This window comes from Mustela putorius, unplaced genomic scaffold (assembly GCF_011764305.1).
Source record: "Mustela putorius furo isolate JIRA1106 unplaced genomic scaffold, ASM1176430v1.1 tig00000224_pilon_pilon_pilon, whole genome shotgun sequence".
NCBI lineage: Eukaryota > Metazoa > Chordata > Mammalia > Carnivora > Mustelidae > Mustela > Mustela putorius.
The window spans coordinates 13,105,810-13,126,742 of NW_025421321.1; the positions used below are offsets into that span (position 1 = coordinate 13,105,810).

At 38.6% G+C, this 20,933-nt stretch overlaps 1 protein-coding gene across 3 annotated transcripts in view; it reads right to left on the reverse strand.

Annotated features, from left to right (window-relative positions):
- Nucleotides 1-20,933, reverse strand: part of PRKCE (protein kinase C epsilon) — a 517,695-nt gene that overhangs the window by 487,851 nt on the left and 8,911 nt on the right. Inside the window, exons 1-4 of one of the 3 annotated variants that reach the window (XM_013056349.2) lie at nt 13,916-14,019; nt 13,738-13,802; nt 4,226-4,404; nt 1,246-1,465 (exon numbers count right to left, since the gene is read on the reverse strand). In XM_013056349.2, the coding sequence (XP_012911803.1) occupies nt 1,246-1,440 (195 nt within the window). In that variant the 5' untranslated portion in view covers nt 1,441-1,465; nt 4,226-4,404; nt 13,738-13,802; nt 13,916-14,019. Of the gene's footprint in view, nt 1-1,245; nt 1,466-4,225; nt 4,405-13,737; nt 13,803-13,915; nt 14,020-20,933 lie in introns of those variants that run through there. The other 2 variants (XM_013056350.2, XM_013056348.2) reach the window with 2 other exon arrangements.

Here is a 20,933-nt window from a genome sequence, read left to right on the forward strand (position 1 = left end):
CTAATGACTATAAGCATCTCTTTGCTAGACATGACACAAAATAGAGACGACATGAGTCCCTAGTCTGAATTTTAGTTAACATTCCATGAAATAGCAATATTAGGTAGCAGCTGATAAAGGAATGGGGGTGAAAGAAGGAAGACATTGGCATGGGCTTCCTGGAGGTGGCAAGGTCTGTGAGCTATTCTGTTCTGTATGAATTAGGGTAGGCTAACAGTTCCAACAGGTATGACCCAATGTATAAAAGCTCAAACACAAAGGATGGTAATTTCTTATTCACCTAAGAGCATTGAGTGAGTTAACAGGTCAAAAGGTGGCCCTGTCTCTTCAGGCTTCCACAGTCACTTTGGAGGTTGGAGCCAGTGGAACCATCCAGAAAGAAAAAAAATCATGGAGGAGCATGGAGCCTGGAAGGTTTTATGGGTGAGGTCACCTACATCCTGTTGGCTATGACTTTGTCATGTGGCCACATGTAACCGCAAGAGAGGCAAGGAAACATAATTTGCTCGAGAGCCAGGAAGAAGAGGAGAGCGTGGCTTTTTGGTGAGCAGAGAACAGCAGCCTCTACTTGGTCCCTTCTCCCTTTGCCGGAGAGTAGGATGCCCCATTTGGGTTAAGTAGCAGTGCAAATTAGATTCCCTCTCCATTTTCCTCATTCTTTTCCCATTTGATGTGTGAAAAATAACTACAAGGACCCTGTAGCTGTGAAAAAAGACGCATGTGCAGGTGTGGCCCAAGAGAAGGGTGATGAAGCAGGAGAAAGACAGCAGTGTGCTGAGCTACAGGTGTCTGGAGAGGACTTGCTCTTCCAGCCACACCACCCCCCATTACAATGCCAGGTTGCTCGCATCTTTGGTGCAGGTGTGACATGGCAGGAGACATCCCTTATCATTTCCTGGGAGAAAGGTCCATTCTCAACCCACAGCTGAACTTGGTCAGGGTCCTCCCTTCAGGTGATCTCGGAGAGGCTGCAGCACAGTATGTGGTGAAAGTATGGGGGTGGCGAGGGAGCCACCAGGCAGAGGCCTCAAATGTAACATTCTGTACCCCGAACCTAGGGAACTTTTAGATCTAACCCTCCCCCGCTTATTGCTCCCTTCTCAACCACAAGTATCATTATTCCCATTTTACAAATGGGGTAACTGAGAAGAAAAAGTAAATCAAAGAAGGTGAAGTGCACACAGGAGCAGAGCCCAGACTTGGTTGCCTAGAAGGGGCTTCCCTAGGATGACCAACATTACCAACCTTTTCTGTGTGGTGACTGTTCTGGAACTTCCCAGGGAAAGTGAACCTCCAAGTCCTCACTGCGTTGCAGGACATAGGCTGCTGCTCCAGCTGTGCACAGATTGGAGACATGGGCTCCAACATACAAGTCATTCCATCCACTCTCCGCCCGGGCTTGTGAGGGTTGAAGGAGTCCCAGTGGGGGTACATTGGCATGGCGGTGGAGCAGGCAGGGTACTGGCTGCACGGAGAGGAAATAAGGGTATTAGAACATCACCTTTGAAACTTAGAGTTACTAGCACACCCTGCTGATTGCTTTTGGAGGGGATACTAACTTCACCCCCTCTGGGTTAGAACAGATGTCTCTCGAGTTCTTAATCTCAATGAAGGATTTTATTTTAGAAGTCAATCTCTCTCCACTTCTCCTTCCCCCCTTCCCCTATCTTTTCTTGCTTGGAGCCTGTTGCACCTCAAGTTAACTTCTGACAAAGGAAGCTTTTCTGGATTGTTTGATTTCAACAAATGCCCAATGCAAGCTTGTGTTCTTGGAGTGCAGACAACAAGCCTGGACGCCTTCTCCTGGGACCTGAGGTCTCCCAAGCAGCTGGGAGGAAAGGCAGAAACCCTGCCTGCAACAAGTCCAGTTAACCTCTAGAATGTGGCCCTGTGGGAGAGACCTCAATGCCTTGGGGTGCAGTGAAGGAAGGAGGAAAGATGCTTTTTCTCCTCACTCCCTGAAAACTATGGCAGCTTCTTTCCCTTACCTGGATCCTATACCCCATTATTCCCTCTGCCAGGTCTCCCTGCCCCATCCGGGGAAGGGGGTCATAGCTTAGACAGCATTTCTTCTAAGAGACTCTTCTGCTTCCCCATCAGCCCTGAATACATATAATTGTCAGAGCAGTCTGCTTATTGGTTTCCCCCAAAGGCAGAATTGCAAGGAAGCTAATACAAGTTAAACTTTAGGACCCTCCCTTGCTCCTTCCAAGACCCTTTTGCTAATTTTATTTCCCTTTTCCTAAAGAGGAAATTGTTTTCAAATTGTTTAAGTTTGGGGCCACATGAAACCTGGGTCTACTTGTGGTCTTTCCCATTATTCTGTGAACTTCCGGATTCAGGGTTGTGTGTCAGATTCCCTGGGGGTATTTCTAGATCTAGAGCACAGGCAACACTCTCAATAGACAGGTGTGAAATGAAAGAATGAAAGGAAGAAAGGATCTTTAGCTAGCACTCAGCAGACCGGAGGTTCTCATTAGGAACCTTCAGCACTGTCACCGGGGCAATCTGAGTGTGGTATTAAATGCCTGTCACTTCAGCACAGCACCACGTGAGGCGGAATCTAGCCTGGAAGCTCAGGGGCTTCATTTATAAGATCCTGGGCATATCGCCTGCCTCAATGGAACCTGGTTCCATTGAACCTGGAGTTTGTAACAACTAATTTCTAGAATAACAATGGGTATCGTATCAGTACCTGGCACTGAGCACTTCTCAGGAAGTTTCTTTACATGCTCAGTCCTTAAGGAATGTTTCATTTTTAATCCTTTTTATCTCTAGCACTGACAGTTCCCCCAAGGCTACTTAGAGCCTCTGAACCAGGTAGCTCCTGAACAACAAGGTTTGGGTGAAGGGTCCAAGCACACAAAGGAATTTGCACGGGGTCCAGCACCCCAGTAAGAATGACTCTGAGGGGTACCTGGGTGGTTCAGTCAGTTAAGAACCCAATTTTGGCTCAAGTCATGATCTTAGGGTTGTGAAATCGAGCCCCACATTGGGCTCCTCGCTGGGCATGGAGCCTGCTGAAGAGCCTCTCTCTTCCTCTGTTCCCCATCCCCCTTTCTCTCCCTCTCTGGAAAAGAAAGAATAAGAATAAGAAAGGAGAAGGAAGGAAGGAAGGAATAAAGGAAGGAAGGAGGAAAAAGGAAGAAAGGAAGAAAGAAAGGAAGAAAGAAAGAAAGAAAGAGGAAAAGAAAAGAAAAAAAGTAAAACAGAATGGCCTGGGATCAGGTCTGAGGTATCCCCCTATACACTGCTCATTCCTACAGTAAGATAGAGGACTGCAGGACAAATTCAAAGAACTTGCATTAAAATACAAATAATAAGAAATCATGTGGCTAACCAGCTTCCTTTTGTAGCCATGGTTGAGTTTTCCAGCCCATTAACCCAACTGGAGCTCTAATTTATGTACACCCCTCAGTGGCTGTAAAGTGGTCATTATTTCTCTCTGTCTCACAGAGAAGAAAGTGAAACTGAGATGGCACTAAGCCCCATGCCACAGCTGGCAAACGGTAAATCTAGAAACACAGGCTCCGCCACCTTACACACAGCTTCCTGTCCCCTGTCCTTCAGTGCCAGGTTGACACTCACACTGCTCTGTTAGTTCAAGTTCCTTCTCTGATTCCCTCAACTCGTGGGAACCGGTGTATGTGCCAATGCAAGAAATGACCTTGCCAACACAACACGTAGAGTGTCATTGTGGTTTTTCTCTCACAAGAATTGAGAAGTGGTAAAAGTTTCTCACGTTTTTTCCTCTGGTAACGTCCACACATTCTGTGTTTGCATGTGCCAAAGCTTGAAAATTCAACAGCAAAGTGGTAGGGGAGGCAGAAGGCAGAATGGAGTGGGAGGGGCGTTTTACAATTTATTACAATGCAAGTTCCACTATTTGTTTCTTACAATAATAACAGAAGTAATGGTAATAATAACAACAATATAATCATAATGATAGTTAACAACTATTCATTGAGAACTGTGTGTCAGGCATTAATTTTAACACCTTTTTTTTTAAATCACCAAAACAATCCAGTGGGATAAGCATTACTATCTCTAATTCTAAGACATGCTGTTTTTTTTTTTTTTAAATCACATTTTAACATCTTAAAATGTTAAGTATAAGTACTATGTCATACTATAATTGCTGGTGAGATGTTTTAAATCTCTAACCAGTACATAAAATTGGGGTGCAATTTACAGATATGGCAATGGAGATAGAGAAAAACCAAACCTGGGGTCCCACTGCTAGTAGGTAGCATGGCCTGGCTTCAGATTCAAGTGGTCTAGATAGAGCGCCCACCAATTTATCTGTTTGTTTATTTGTTTTGCAGTCTCTGGCATCCTATAGACATCTTCCCTAACAGCCATAGGACTGTCCATCAGGAGCTGGGATCATGCTGATGGCACACTCTGCAAAATAGGATATATATGTTTTTCATTCATACCAATTTTAACTTGCACATATATAACCATGATTCCATTCTGTTACAGAAAACTCTGAATTTAGAAACTGCCTTAATTAAAGAAGCCAAATTAAACTGCCTGGATATGCTTGAGATTTAAGTCAGGCAGTAGGGAGAGCTCCCGAGAGAAAATATACTCTTATGGTTGCTTCATGCATTTTTGAAAGGAACATACTTTCACTTTCTGGCCTCAGTTTCTCCAACTGTAAAATGAGGGGCATACTTCTACTCCAAACTACTTTCAAACTTTTTGATGGTGCATCTTCAACATTTTAAACATTTGAGCACACATCTGCAATATATGTATCCTTTTTGTTTACAATGAATGAAATACATGTGTGTGCATGTACACTTCTATGAGTTTTAACACACATATAGATTTGTAGAACTATCACCCCAGTAAGAACACAGAACAGTTCCATTAGCTGCTCTGAACTCCCTTGCTTTACCTCTGGTGGTGAAATTGCCTCCGGTGCCTAAGCTCTGCCGACTACTGATCAGGTCTTCATCTCTATAGTGTTGCCCTTTCCAGAATATCATGTAAATGGAACCATACAATATGTAACCTTCTGATACTGGTTGCTTTCACTTAGCAGAATGTCTTTAAGCTTCACTCATTTGTTGAGTGTATCAGTGATTTGCTCCTTCTTATATATTCACAGATTTTTTTTGGAAGATTTTATTTATTTATTTGACAGACAGCGAGAGAGGAAACACAAGCAGGGGGAGGGCAGAGGGCAAGGGAGAAGCAGGCTCCCTGCTGAGCAAGGAGCCTGACTGGGGCCTCCCTCCGAGGACCCTGGGATCATGACCTGAGCCGAAGCAAAGGCTTAAGGACTGAGCCACCCAGGTGCTGCAATTTGCTCCTTTTTATCACTTAGTGACCCATTGAAAAGGTATACTATGTTTTGCTTAGCCATTCACTCACTGAAGGGCATTTAGGGTGTTCCCAGTTTTTTGGTGAATCCAAATAAAGCTGGTATAAACATTTCTGTATAGTTTTCAGTTCTTAAGAATAATTATCTAGGAGTGGGATTGATGGATTATATTATAAATATATACTTAACTTTATAAGAACTGCTATAGCTGGGGCGCCTGCGTGGCTCAGTGGGTTAAGCCTCTGCCTTCGGCTCAGGTCATGATCCCAGGGTCCTGGGATCAAGCTCCACATCGGGCTCTCTGTTCAGCAAGAAGCCTGCTTCCTCCCTCTCTCTCTGCCTGCTTCTCTGCCTACTTGTGATCTCTGTCTGTTAAAAAATATAAATAAAATCTTAAAAAAAAAAAAAGAACTGCTATAGCTACCACCTGTCACCACCACCACCACCAATATAAAAATAAAAAAAAAAAATTTAAAAAAGCACTGCTAAATTGTTTTCAGAGTGTCCCTATCATTATGCATTCCCACGGGCAGTGTATGAGGGTTCCAGCTGTTGTGCATTCCCACTAGCATTTTGGCTGCTGTTTCACTCCTCTCTCATTCTGTCATTCTAATAGGTGTATAAAGGTATTTAACTGTGGTTTTAATTTGCATTTTCATAATGACTAACGGTGTTGAGCATCTTTCAAGTGCTTATCAGCCATGCTATGTCTTTTTCGGTGAAGTGTGTTCAGACTTTTTGCTTATTTTTTAAACTGGGTTGTTCTCTTACTGTTGAGTTTTGAAGTTTATTTATGTATTCTGGATACAAGTCCTTTGTTGGATATGTGATTTGTTAATATTTGCTCGTCGTTTATAATTCTTTTAACAACGTCTTTTGCAGAAAAAAGTTTCAATTTTGATGAAGTCCAATTCATCATTTTTTTTTTCTTTAATGGGTCAGTTTTTTATTCCTAAGAACTCTTAGCCAAACTCAAGGTCACAATCTTTTTCTCCTCTGATTTTTAGATATAAAATTTACACTTCTGATTTTACATATAGATCTATGACCCATTTGAGGTTAATTTTTCTATAAAATACTCTGAGGCATAGGCTGGTTATTTATTTTTTTTTTGCATACAAATGTCTAGTTGTTTCATTTGTTGAAAAGACTATCCTTTATCCACTGAATTGTCTTCCTACCTTTGTCAAAAATCAATTGATCATGGATTGTACACTTTAAATGATTAAAACAGTAAATTTTATAGATGTGAATTTTATCTTAATAAAACAAACTATCTTAAAAAGTCAGCTGATCATACTTGTGATTATCTATTTCTGGACTCTCTTATTTTACTCCATAAATCTATTTTATTTAGGTCTAAACATTATCTTGATTACTTATTTTTAGATTATGTTTTAGGGGCACCTGAGTGGCTCAGTGGGTTAAGACTCTGCCTTCGGCTCAGGTCATGATCTCAGGGTCCCGCATGGGGCTCTCTGCTCAGTAAGAAGGCTGCTTCCTCCTCTCTCTCTCCCAACCTGCCTCTCTGCCTACTTGTGATCTCTGTCTGTCAAATAAATAAATAGTCTTTAAAAAAATAGATTAAGTTTTAAAATTGAATAGTGTGAGTCCTCAAATTTTCTTTTCCAAAATTATTTTGGTTATTCTAGGTCTTTTGCCTTTTCACATTTTAGAATCAGTCTCCCTACATCTACAAAAAGTCCTATTATTGCATTAATTCTCAAAAATCAGGTAGGCCCTGCATGGTTGCCAGATAATAGACAGGACATCCAGTTAAGTTTAAACTTAAGATAAAAAAACCAAATGAATATTTAGCATTATAACATCCCAAATATTGCATGGAACTTAATTATACTAAAAAATATTCCTTGCTTATCTAAAATTCAAATTTAATTTGGCATCCTGAAATTTTTTTTTTTCCCCCTAAATCTGGCAACTCTTTGGGGAGAATTAACACAACTACATGAGTGTTCTGATTTATGAAAACTATATTTCTCTTTATTTATTAGGGCTACTTTGATTTCTTTCATCAGTGTTTTTTAGTTTTTAGCATATAAATCTTGCACATGTTTTCTTAGATTTATACCTAACTATCACTTATTTTGGAACTATTATAGGTGATATTTTTAAAAAATTCACTTTTCTCTAATTCATTGCTGGTATACAGAAATGCTATTGATTTTTGTATGCTGATCTCGTATTCTACAACCTTGCTAAAGTCCATTATCAGTTTTAGAAGCTCTTTTACAAATCCTTTGGGCCTTCTTAGGTAAGCAATCATATCATTTGCAAATAGGGACATTTTTATTTTTTGCTTTGCAATACTTACATATATACCTTTTATTTATTTTGTCCAGCCTTAATTGTACTAAGACTTAGAGTAGAATATTGAAGAGGGATCATGAAAGTGGATGTACTTGTCTTTTTCTTATTCTTAAGGAAGAGGTGGGTTTTTATAGATACACTTTATTAAGAATGTGCCTATTCCCAGGTTGCTGAGATTTTTTCTTTTGTCATAAATGAATGTTAGAATTTGTCAAATGCTTTTTTCTGCATCAATTAATATGATCACTTCTTTTTCTTTAGTCTGTTAATATGGTGAGCCACACTGATTTGATTTTTAATGATGAACTAGCCTTATCTTCCTGGTATAGATTCGTGATGTATTATGATTATTACATATTGCTGTATTTCATTTGTTAATATTTTATTGAGGATTCTTACAACTGCAATCATGAGGGATACCCTTGTGTAGTTTTCTTTCTCTTATCACCTAGTTTAAGCATTTAGTACTAAAGACTTCTCTCAGCATTGCTTTAAATGTAGTTCATAAACTTTAACATGGAGTATTTAAATTTTAATTTAGTTCAAAATATCTTCTAATGTCTTCTAATGTTTCAAAATATTTTCCAATTTCCCTTGAAATTGCCTCTTTGAGTATTTTCAAGATCAGATAATTTCTATTAATCTGTTTTCAAGACTGATTCTCTCTTCTGTCCTTCCCATTCTGCTACTGATCCCCTCAAGTGATTTCTAGATTTTGTTTATTAAAAATTTGTTTATTGTGTTTTTCAGTTCTAAAAACTCCATTTGGTTCTTGATTTCAATACTTCTTTTTCTCTGCTGAGATTTTTTTTTTTAAGATTTTATTTATTTACTTGACAGAGAGAGATCACAAGTAGACAGAGAGGCAGGCAGAGAGAGAGAGAGGGAAGCAGGCTCCCTACTGAGCAGAGAGCCCACTGCTGAGATTTTTTTTTTTAATGGTCTTTCCATTTGTTTTAAGGATATTCATACTTACTTACTGGAATATGGGTAAAATGGTCCCTTAAAGTCTGAAAATTCCATGTGCATCACTAGAGATTGGTGTCTATCAGTTGTCTTTTCCTTTGTTAGTTATGGATCTATTTCTGATTCTTCATAAGTCAAGTAATTTTGAATTGGATCCAAAACATTTAAATTGAGATTTTGAATATTATAAGATTCTTTGTCTCAGTTAAATCCCATGGAGAATATATATATTTTGTTTACTTCTCTATTTTAATAGGCAATAAGCCTGTTAAGTTCAGGGTACAATTCCAATTTGTCTTCTATGGACTATGTTTCAATGTCTGTTCAGCTTTCAAAGAATTTGCTGTGCTATTCAGAACTGTCCCCTTTTGTGCACCTCAAGCCAGAAAGAGGTTTTCTTTGGGATATAGTTGGTATAGTTTGGGGATTTGGTCTTTGAATCCAGACCAGGAGATACAGAAAAGAAAAAAGAGAACTCATCACCAGGTCAGGTCATTAGTACATTTAGTTCTGGTTTCCTTCCTACATATGTCTGCTATCATTTACTTTTCAGAGCCTTCTGTCTAGTTTTTAAATTACTTGCTATATCTTTCCTGAACTGGAAGTACTGACTTTTATAGACACTTTTCTTCTACTTCTTCTTCTTCTTTTTTTTTTTTTTTTTTTGAGAGAGAGAGAGAGAGAGAGAGATGGTGCAAGTAGGCAGTGGGGTCAGGAGCAGGAGAGGGAGAGAGAATCCCAAGCCCAAGCCTGGGGAGGAGCCTTTGCAGGGCTCAATCCCATGACCCCAAGATCAAGACCTGAGCCAAAATCAGGAGTCAGATGTTTAACCAACTGAGCCACCCAAGTGCCCCTGTAGATTTACTTTTTAATGAATTTTAAACATGTATTATTTCATTATGTGAAATACAAATAAATAATGAAATTTAAGAAGAGAAAAACTTTCACTTCCAACTAAAAATAACAAGCCAGGATTTATCTATCCATCAAAGCAATCATGAAAAAGATAAAATATAAGAAGCAATGATTTTTTTTTTAAGATGCTTGATGTCAGGTAGTAATGAAGAATGATCCCTTTGAGATGGGAAACAAACAAAGCAAGTCCTATAATTGACTCAGCTTAATGCAGTGAGAGAGTTTCCAGGACATAGTTCAGTGAGGAAAAAATCCAGATATAGCCTGGTGGACTGCTGAGCTGGGGAGATACAGCTAACAGTCTAGGAGACCACAGTGGCTAAAAATTGCATGACGCTGTATTGGAGAGGTGAGATGTACTAGAGAAAAGATATACAGAAAGGGTTTCCTCAAGTTTTTACCCAAGTAACAAATAGTATATATATGTGGGTAAACTCCCTGCCTGGGAAAGAACCACCTGAGAGGATCTAGCACCTCCCCAGTGCTTGAAGTAGTGCCTCTTCCCACAGCCAGAATGGGAAACCTCATTATTCACAGGGCATTGAATACTAAGAAAGATCTTGCCTTATTAGTAGGGAAAACTCGTCCTAGACTGAGCACTACTTCAGTTTTGCCTAATAATTTTAAAAGGATACTCAATGGGATCAAACTATTTACAACTAACTTAACTGTATCCTAGAATAAGACTTAAGAATATTTAAGGGTAAATAAAAATATCCATTGTGCAATGAGTTAAAATTCACAATGTCTAGCATCCAATCAAAAATCACCAGGTATACGGGATACTTGGCTGACTTTCTTGGTTGAGAGTGCAATTGATCTTGGGGTCATGGGTTCACATTGGGTATGGAGCCTACTTAAGAAAAATTACCAAATATGCAAAGAAGCTAAAAAAAAAAATGTGTCCCATAATGAGGAGAAAAATAAACTGACACAATTGAAATGATGAAAAATTGGCACAGATGTTAGAATTAACAGACAAAAATATTAAAAGTAAGTATAACAGAATTCCCTATGTCCAAATAGAAACAGATAGTATTAAAAAGACCCAAATCAAAGATCTAGTGATATAAACTGCAAAATCTGAGAAGAAAAACTGCATTTAAATTAATGGCAAATTAAACATCACAGAAGAAAAAACTGAGTGAATCTGAAGAATAGCAAAAAAAATTATCCAAATAAAACAGAGTGGAAAAAAATCTTTTTAATGAAAAGGTCATCACTGAGCTGTGGAACAACTTTAAACCGCCTAATATATATATATAATGTAACTGCAGTCCTAGAAGAGGAAAGAGTGTGACAGAATAAATATTTGAATCCAACTCTTTCATTTTTATAATTTTAAATGTAGGCAGTTCATTTAAAAAGTAAAAAAATCTGCAAGGCAGACATTTCTAGTAGGCTGCCAGTTGGAGGTCTTTGGCATAATAGCATGAGTAAGATAAAATATATCCCATGGTAGTACAATTGCATAATGAGGCAGTAGTTTTTCTCCAGTGCTCCACTGCCTGAACTTAACTCTTATTAGTGCTGCTCAGTGGGTAAGATGCCCAGAGGCTACTTGAGGTAGATTTGAAAGGTAAGAGTAATAACAAAACAGGAACAATCAAGACAGTTCCCTCACAAGGTATAACTTGTATCAAAAGCAAATATAAGCTCCCTGAGTACAGAGCTAGAGAAAGGGAGGTTCCTAGCTAACTCAAGGGCAGGGGTTGCTCTGTGAAAATTGCCATTTTGACATTTCCTCTGGAAGGAAAAGTTTTACCCTTTACCTGCAGGTCACAGGTTCAAATCAGGCTAAGTAAGATACAGCTAATCTTCCTATAGTCTACAGGCTTATTTATTATTACTTTTTTCTAAGCTGATTTAAAGGCAAATATCTTGGGTCTTTCTTCCTGTAACTTCTTGCCAACCTGTTGGCTCTGAAAAGAGCTTTGTTTCCTGGTGCTTTGAAAACTTGGTAATTTAAAAATACTGAGTGGACATGTTTGGCTGTTTGCCTTATGACAAGGTAGCTGTCTTTTGAAAGAACATTTTTTAAAAGATCCGGCTGATATTCACAAAAAAAGCCTACTCCTGTTGCCTCTGGCATTTCAGAGCTATCAGGATAGCACATGCAGAAATGCCAAATGCTTTTTTGCATCTTCCTTCCAGCCAAGTGCCCCCAACTAGGTATGATCCATGTGGTGGAGCACTGTGTATGGTAGGCGTCAGTGCTACAGCTGGTGGGAAAGGAGGTAGCATACAGGAATGGTAGCTGCCTTCCACCAACCTTCCACCAACTCCTACTTCCTTCTTGAGACTGTTTTGTTTTGCTTTTGATGGAAGGTTATGTGTTTCTCAGAGGCTGGGTCCTCCCTGACCTCCCTAGCCCTAGGAGTGACTTCCTGATCAGTCTATAAGGCACTAAGCCAACCGTGAAAATACAAAGCATCCCTCACCTGTGATTAGTTTAGGACTGAACACATAATACAAAGCTATAAAGTGAGAAGTAGAAGTAGGGGAGCTTTCTGGGAAGAAAATGACGAAAAGAAAGAAACGGTTCCTTGATAGTACCTCGAATACCACTATTAGTGATTATTTTTCCTTCTAAATTAAGAATTGCTCTTTTCTTTTAGGTTAAAATATTTATAATACAAATATGCCTGAAAGGAGTTATACTTGGGCTCATGTTGTCATGAATCAGTTGGTCTATAAAGATTTGGGTGGTTTAAGGAGGCTTCATGGTGGACCCTCAAAAGGTAGGATCACTAAGCTCCTAATTTCTGGAATCTAATCCTTGGAGCTGTGACTGTGACCTAGAAAAGGGGTCATTGCCGATATAATTAAGTTAAAGATCTTGAGATGAGGAGATCATCCTAGATTATCTAGGTGGGCTCTAAATTCAATGACAAATATCCTTTAAAAGTAAAGCAGAGGGAGACTGACATGGAGAAGAAGGTGATGTGAAGACAGAGGCAGATATTGGAATGATGAGGACATAAGCCAAGGAAGCCAAGAATGAGGACAACCACCAAAAGCTGGAAGAGGAAAGGAAGGATAATTCCCTAGAGTCTCTAGAGGTAGTAAAGCCTTATTGACGTCTTGATTTCAGACTTCTGGCCTCCAGAACTGTGAAAGAAGAAAATTTCTGGTGCTTTAAACCTCCTAGTTTATGGTACAGCCACTGGAAACTAAGATAAATGGTATGGGCTTGCTGAATGATTAAATGAAAAAAAGACTAAGAAAAGGAAGTCTTCAGATCATAAGGAAGAGTTCATTGACTCTACAAAGGTCAGCTTTTCTTCAGAGTCCCAGCTTTAACTCTGAGAAAGCCAGTTAGCCTGTGCCTTGCTCCATACTCAAAGATACACTCATAACCTTTAGTCACACATTTTATCTCAACCCTGACTCCTCACTTTGACCATGTCTTTCAGATGTATGCCTTCAACCCAGGAAACCAGATGAAACAGTATGGTAGACTGTTCAATACAAATTTTTCTCATTCCTGGGGTACAACTCAGAGGGCCTGGTCTCCCCAAGAGCCTTCAAGTTTCTGTAAAAAGAAGGACACTTTGGGTAGATTCACTCCCCCAGGTGACTCTGACCAAGTAACTGACATAGTTGAAGATTCTGGCAAAGAGCTAGGAATAAAAGTTTGGGGAAAAGGAACCAATGTTTGTTGTGCAAGTACTGTGAGCCTGGTCCTGTGTTAGGTATTTACATACATGATCTTACTCAATTTTCACAAGAACTATATGTGGTAAGTACTGGCAGTATTCATGTTTCATATATGGGTAAACTGAGTCTTAAAGGGGACATACTGTGCCCATGATCACATAGCTTGTGAATGATAGAAACAAGACTCACTGTAGTCTATTTGGCTCCCAAACCCATGTTTTCTACACAAGAAACTGTTGTCTCCCTGTGGAAGTAAGAAAATGCTCAAGATTGAGACAAACGATGAATAAAAGAAGCATTGGATTCATGTTTCTCCATCCCTCTATCACCACAGGCAGTAGAACATCTTCAGTATCTCTGGAAAGGAGCAATCAACTCTTTGATGAAATGTGACTAGGCTAATTAAGGGGAAAATGCCACTCTGCATATGAAATGACACAGAGCTTTTATGTGGTTCACTGGAGACCTGAGCTTCTCAGTTTCCCTGGAATCATGGATCTCTTGGAGATGAAAAGATAAGACTGGTTGCCTACCTCCTTGGCCTTTGGGGCTTGTTTTAGTCCAGGTCTGGTGACTAGTACTGGTGTGAGCCAAAAGTCTGTTTGAAAAAGGAGGCAGTGCTGTTGATTTTTCCTATTCTACTTCCCCAGTGCTCCCAGTCCACCCTCCCTCAGTCTGCAGAACACAGTCTCCTGGAAGAGGTATACTCACTGTTTGAACTGTGCCATTAGCTTTCAGGGTGATGCAACCAGGAACAGAGCCAGAGACCCCTTGCCCTCCAATCCTTATGAATTTCCCAGGGAGCACCAGCAAAGCTTTTAAGAGAAAAAGGTTAAGCTTACCATGGGAATACAGTTTTTAAACCAATTTAAACTCCTGGTTATTATCACTGATTTCTCTCTTGCACGCCACAGTTGGGGGAAATCATGCTTCCTTTTCATTACTTCCTATTATCCTTAGAAGATATTTGTCCTTTTCCAAGAAAGGAAACTGTCCAACTGTCCTATTTTCAAATCAAGCAACCCCACACTTGTTCCTTCCATGAATAAGTTTAATACAGAAGAGGCAGGTGGAAGACTATCTCTGGAAAATGGTTGGGGTGTATGCATTAAGACAAGTCTTTCTTTCACTGGCTTGTTTGCTTTAATTTGCTTTGAAGTTTACCAAAAACTCCTCTGGTCGCCACCCAGCAGGATCTATTTACCTGTAGTTCAGCTTTGCTTGTGACATTTCTCTTAGAATATGGACTGGATCCAGGTTCTAAGTCCTTGCCTGACCAGCTAATCAGCTGTGTGATTTGGAGTGAATCACTAAACAACTCTGAACCTCAGTGTCCTCACCCACATAAAAGAGGAGAGTCATCGCTGCCACCTACTCACAGCATTGATATCAAACAAGAGAGAGAAGTTATGTGAAACCACAATGAAAACACTAGAAGTTGATAGTGCAGATGCACATAATACCACTGTGAAAATCTTTGTCCAACCAGGATGTTAGCTGTCACCACTGCTCAGCATTCAGCACTGGTCAGAGATCCTGAACTCCACAGCTTGTAGTTTGATACAGAGAGAACAAATGTTTATATCAGTTGACAAGAACAGCTCAGCTGTGGTCTGCTCTAAGTTGCAACTGAGTATCCTAAAATAGGATACTATATCATGAGGGTGGCTGGTAGGAGAAGTAACTTTGGATTTCCCTAAGAGGATATCCTTTGTTCCCACCTAGGACATACACATTTCTAACAGTGCCATCAGAGCCTCACCTGGGACCCTTCTGGTAACTTCCTTTAAAGGGCCCCCTTCTCATGTGGGTCAATTATGGCTTTTACCAAATGTTTAATAAGAAACCAAACATATCTTTTCTTTTTTTTTCTTTCTTCTCTCTTTCTCTCTTCCTTCCTTCCTCTCTTTCTCTCTTTCTTTCTTTCTTTCTTTCTTTCTTTCTTTCTTTCTTTCTTTCTTTCTTTCTTTCTTTCTTTCTTTCTTTCCTTTTTTTCCCTGTTGGAGTTACATAGAGAAGGTCTGCCTACACAGACTGGAAAAAAATCGATTGCTTTGTATCTTTTTCAGATATTTTGTGGTTAGCAAGTAGAAATGTAACTGATTTCTGTATGTTAGTTTTATATACTGCAACCTTACTGAATTTGTTGATTAGTTCCAACAGTTTTTTGGTAAAGCTTAGGAGTTTCTACATATAAAATCACAATATCTGAAAACAGAGAGTTTTACTTCTTCCTTTCCAATTTGGCTCTTTTATTTCTTTTTCTCGCCTAGCTGTTCTGGCTAGAATTTTCGGTACTGTGCTAAAATGGAGTGATGGTAGTAGACACACACCCCTGTCTTGTTCCTCACCTTAGAAGAAAGGCTTTCAAACTTTTACCATTGAGTGTAATGTTAGCTGTGCGATTGTCGTATATGGCCTTTATTATATTGGGGCACATTGCTTTTATACCCTATAGAGAGTTTTTCATCAAAAAAGGAGGCCAAACTTCATCAAATGTTTATCCTGCATCTATTGAGATGATCACATGATTTTTATCCTTCATTCTATCACTGGTGTGAATCACATTCATTGATTTGCATATTTTGAACCATGCTTGCCTCCCAGGGATGAATCCCATTTGATCATTTATGATCCCTTTAATTACCTACTGAACTTGGTTTGCTAATACTTTGTTGTGAATTCTTGCAGTTATATTCATCAGGGATATTGGCCTGTAGTTTTCTTTTCCTGTAGTGTTCTTAGCTGGCTTTGGTATCAGGGTAATTCTGGCCATGTAAAATGAGTTTGGAAACATTCTCTCCTCTTCTGTTGTTTGGAGGACTTCGCAAAGGATTGGTATTAATTCTTTAAATGTTTGGTAGAATTCACTAGGGGAACCATCTGGTTCCGGGTTTTTCTTTGTTGAGAGGTTTTTTGACTACTCATTCAGTTTCCTTACTCATTATTGGTCTAATCTGATTTTCTATTTCTTTGTGATTCAGTCTTGGTAGGTTGTTTGTTTCCACAAATTTATTCTTTTCATCTAGGTTGTCCAATTTGTTAACTTACAATTATTTAGAGTAGTCTCTCTGATCCTATTTCTATGGTATCAGTTATGTCTTTTCTTTCATTTCTAATTTTATTTGAACCTTCTCTTTTAGTTTAGCTAAAGGTTTATCAATGTTTATCATTTAAAAAAACCCAGCTCTTAGTTTTGTTGATTTCCTTAAAACAGCTATTTTGAATTCATTTATCTGATAAAATACAGATCTTCATGTTGTTGAGGTCAGTTACTAGATTATTGTGACCCTCTGGTGGTATCACGTTTCCTTGATTTTTCATGTTTCTTGAAGCTTTCCATTGCTGTCTTTGTATTTGAAGTAGCAATCACCTCCTCCAATCTTTACTAACTATGGCATCCAAACTCATTTTTAAATTTTGCTTCAAAGGTACCCTGGAACCTCTCCGCTGGAAAGCTGGACTTCCACAAGGCTATCTCATCCATGAGTGATTGTCTGAGACATGTTTTCCAGGGCTCCCAGACTATGGTCAAGAAGGGTTGGAGTTGGTTCACAGTGCACAGCTGGGACTGAAGTTTCTATGTCCATTACCTGACACAAGTATGGGCGGTATTCCTCCCAGACTCCTTAGTGTTTGGTGTGAGACTGCACAGTTCCCAAAAAGTCACTTTTGTCCAAGGATGGATGCTGAATTGTTGTTGAGGGATGGGACATGACAAGGGATGTTTTATTTAGCCATAACGCGGATGTCATCCAACTGGAAGATATTTGCACTCAGAAGCCAGGTCCTCCTCAGACTTTCCTACTCCAGACAAAAGCAAAGCACCTCAAGTGCAGTCTACATGTGACAGGGTGTCACACCCCAGTGACCTCCTGATTGTCCTTCTTGTGTCACATTTAGGTTTGTTCAGTGTCCTTTAAAGAATGTGTCTTAGTCATCTATTGCCATGAAGCAAAGTATCCTAAAACTCAGTTGCTTAAAGTTATAAGTATATGTAATTTTACATCATTTCAGAGTGTACAATTCAGTGATTTTTCACACATTCACAAAATTGTGCAACTATCACTACTGCATTATGTAATTCTAGAATATTTTCATCATTCCAGAAAGAAAGAGGCAGAAATCCAGGAATGGCTTAGGTGGGTGGTTCTGGCTCTGGGTCTCCCATTAAGTCCCCAAATGAATCAATCATTTGAATGCTTGACTGGACAGGGAGAATCTACTCCTAAGAAGGCTCATTCACATAACTTATAAGCTCTTTCTGTTTTCTGGCAGGAGGACTCAGTTCTTAAAGTCTAGAGCTCCTCACCATGTGGATCTCTCCATAGGGCTGCTTGGGTGTTGTCAAAACATAGCAGCTTGCTTCACTCAGATATAGTGATCCAAGAAAGAGCACAGAGGGAAGCTATAATATGTCTTATGTCCTAATATCAGAATTAATATCAGAGCCAATTCACAATCTGTTTTCTTTTTACCATATAAAACTATGAAGTCTGGTCTCTGACACTGAATTTTTTTTTTTTTAAGATTTTATTTATTTATTTGACAGACAGAGATCACAAGTAGCAGAGAGGCAGGCAGAGAGAGAGAGAGAGGGAAGCAGGCTCCCCACTGAGCAGAGAGCCCGATGCCGGGCTCGATCCCAGGACCCTGAGATCATGACCTGAGCCGAAGGCAGCGGCTTAACCCACTGAGCCACCCAGGTGCCCCTGACACTGAATTTCTATAAGTGCCTTTCAAATTAATTTTTTAAAAGAATTTATTTGATAGATAGATAGAGAGAACGTGTAGGGGGGGGGGGAGGAGGAGAGGGAGAAGGAGATTCCCTGTTGAACGAAAAGCCCAGTGCAGGGCTTGATCCTAGGACCCTGAGATCAGGACCCAAACCTAAGTCAGACCTTAACCAACTGAATCATCCAGATGCCACCTATTTTTTTTTTAATAAGATACAATTCACATGATGTAAGATTCATCATTTTAAAGTGTGCAATTCAGTAATATTTAGTTTATTCACAAGATTATATAACTGTCACCACTACCTAATTTCAGAACATTTTCATCACTGCCAAAAGAAATTCTATACCCATTAGCAGTCATTCCCCCTTGCCCCCACTCCAATACCCTGCCAACCAACAACCTACTTTCTCTCTGTATTAATTTGCCTATAGTGGACATTCCATGTAAGTGGAACCATACAATATGTGGCCTGTGTGTCTGTCTTCTTTCATCTAGGATTATGTTTTCTAGGTTCAGCCATATTGTAGTATATATCAGTACTTCATTCCTTTTAAAAGCTAAATAATATTCCATCGTTTGAATACACTACATCTTATCCTTTCACCAACTGATGGTTAGTTGGGTCATTTTCACTTCCCGGCGATTACAAAACAGTGCTATGAACATTCATGTGTAAGTTTTTATATGAACACATCTTTCATTTCTCATGGGTACATATCTAGGGTGGAAATGCTAGGTCCTATAGCAACTCTGTATTTAATTTTTGAGGAACCTCCAAGGGTTAGAGGAGTTCAAGGACAATATTACTAAGTTTCCTTTTACTGATTTCAGGGATTGGTTTTTTTTCCCCCAAGTAGTATGAGATGATTTTGTAGCGTTTCTCCTAATTTTATGATTTTACTTGATTTATTAATCAACACATGGTATAGAAATGCCAATCTGATTGGAACCAGGTAGAAATATAATCCACAATTCTTCATCACTTCCACAGATTTCATGAGACATCAGACATTTTGCTTACATCAACAAACTCTAGATCTTCCAAATTCTCCACATTATAGTTAAAATATATACAGTTATATATAATATAGTTACCACCAGGTTATAGTTAAAATATAATTCACTGGAAGAAACTTAGCAGTTAATAAATGTAATCTCCTTATTTTAGAGAAAGAAAACTAAGATGAAATGACATGCCCAAGGTCACTACGTAGTGTCAGAGACAGGATTTGAATTCAATTTCAATTCCAATTTTCACCCAATTACGATTGTTATTCCTTTTTCTTTTTTTTTTTTTTTAAATAAGAGAATCTTTTTAAAGTGTAGTTGATACACAATGCATACTTGTTGCTCTTTATAGGTCACTTGGAGCAGAGGTGAAACAGTCGTGATTGTTGACAAGATGCAGTCAATTTAGTTTGCTGGCAAAGCAAGCGTCTCTTTAGTTCTTTCCCCCACACCATAGCCACAACCTGGCTGTGGCATAAGATTTTCAGTGAACCTATTCTGGGGCTTTTTAATTACCTCTTTTTTATTTTTTTAATTTAAAAAATAGTATGACATTTTTATTTTTAAATGCTAATAAACCATCTTTTTAATAATGGATTTTAGAACTTTTAATGAATGAAAAACTTTACCAGTCTGTATTTCCTATAATCTACATTTTCCACTTGTGCAAAAACCTTTAGTCACCTCTTCTTTCTATCATATTTCATAGTGACTCCCATGTATGATTTTGTAACATCTGTGTGTTTTAGTGTTGTAGTTTGTATTTGTGCACACTCAGAGACTCGAACTCCTATAAACTGACTAGATATCATCTTAGTATTTTTCTTTTTTACTGCAAACTTGAGTCTTTCTTCATGGTATCTGTTCTACACTTTCCAATTTGAAGATCTTTATCCTTGGGGATGAAAGGAACAAAATTAGGGTTATTGGTGTTTGTTTGTTTCCAGTCCTCTGCTGCTTTTTCATGATCTTTTCTAGAGTGTCTTATTCCTTCCTTTTTTACCTTCTGACTTAGGACATACTGGCTAAACACCACTTTCTATAGTGTTCCCACATAAAAGAGGAGAAAGAAATGCCTTAGATACAAAATAAACTCCAAGAGGTATTGTTAAGTGAAGTAAGCATGGTACAGAATCAAAAACACAGGCTGCTATCTTTTGTGTTAAATTAAAAAAATAAAACATCATATATTTTTGTTTATAAAATGCACAGATTTTCACATTTTTGATGTCTCTGAAATTAGAATTCATTGTATAACTGACAATAAGACATGGTTTAATTGGCAGGGCTTTAAAAAATTATTTTGTAGTATTATAATAAGATACTATATAGTATATATAATAAAAAGCATATATAGTACATATAAACAGAATAATTGCATCATGTATGCAACGATGGCATCCTAGATTTGATAAAATATATCATTTCATTAGATTGCATATATAAATAATTTCCTCTGGGAGGATGTGCAAGAATCTGGTAATATAAGTTGCTCATAGGGATGGGTACTAAGTGGCTGTGGAACAGAGGTGATAATTTCTACATATTCTTTTTTGTATATTTTGGATTTTGAATCATATAATTATGCTAACAAATAAAATGTTCAAATAAATTCAGATTTAAAAAATGCAACTGGACACGAGTCCTCTTGACACCACTACTTTGCTCAGATTTGTACATGACTTTGTTTTTGTTCCTATTAATGGCCAATGAACACTGTGAAGAAAGGGCTATGCCACTGTACATGCCACTCTTCACCCTCAGTCCAGTATCGTGCTTGGCCAGCCATTAACTCCAGCTAACATCAACCCTTTCTCCCAGGATTTTTGTCACCTGTAAATCATCAACCAGGTATTTGTTGGTTAAAATTAAGTTCAATATAGCTGTTCCCCTCATTGTTTCTTTGATATTTCTCCTGATAAATCTATCCCATGAGGCAAGATGTAAGTATATCAGATGCTCTGTTTCTGTTAGACTTTGA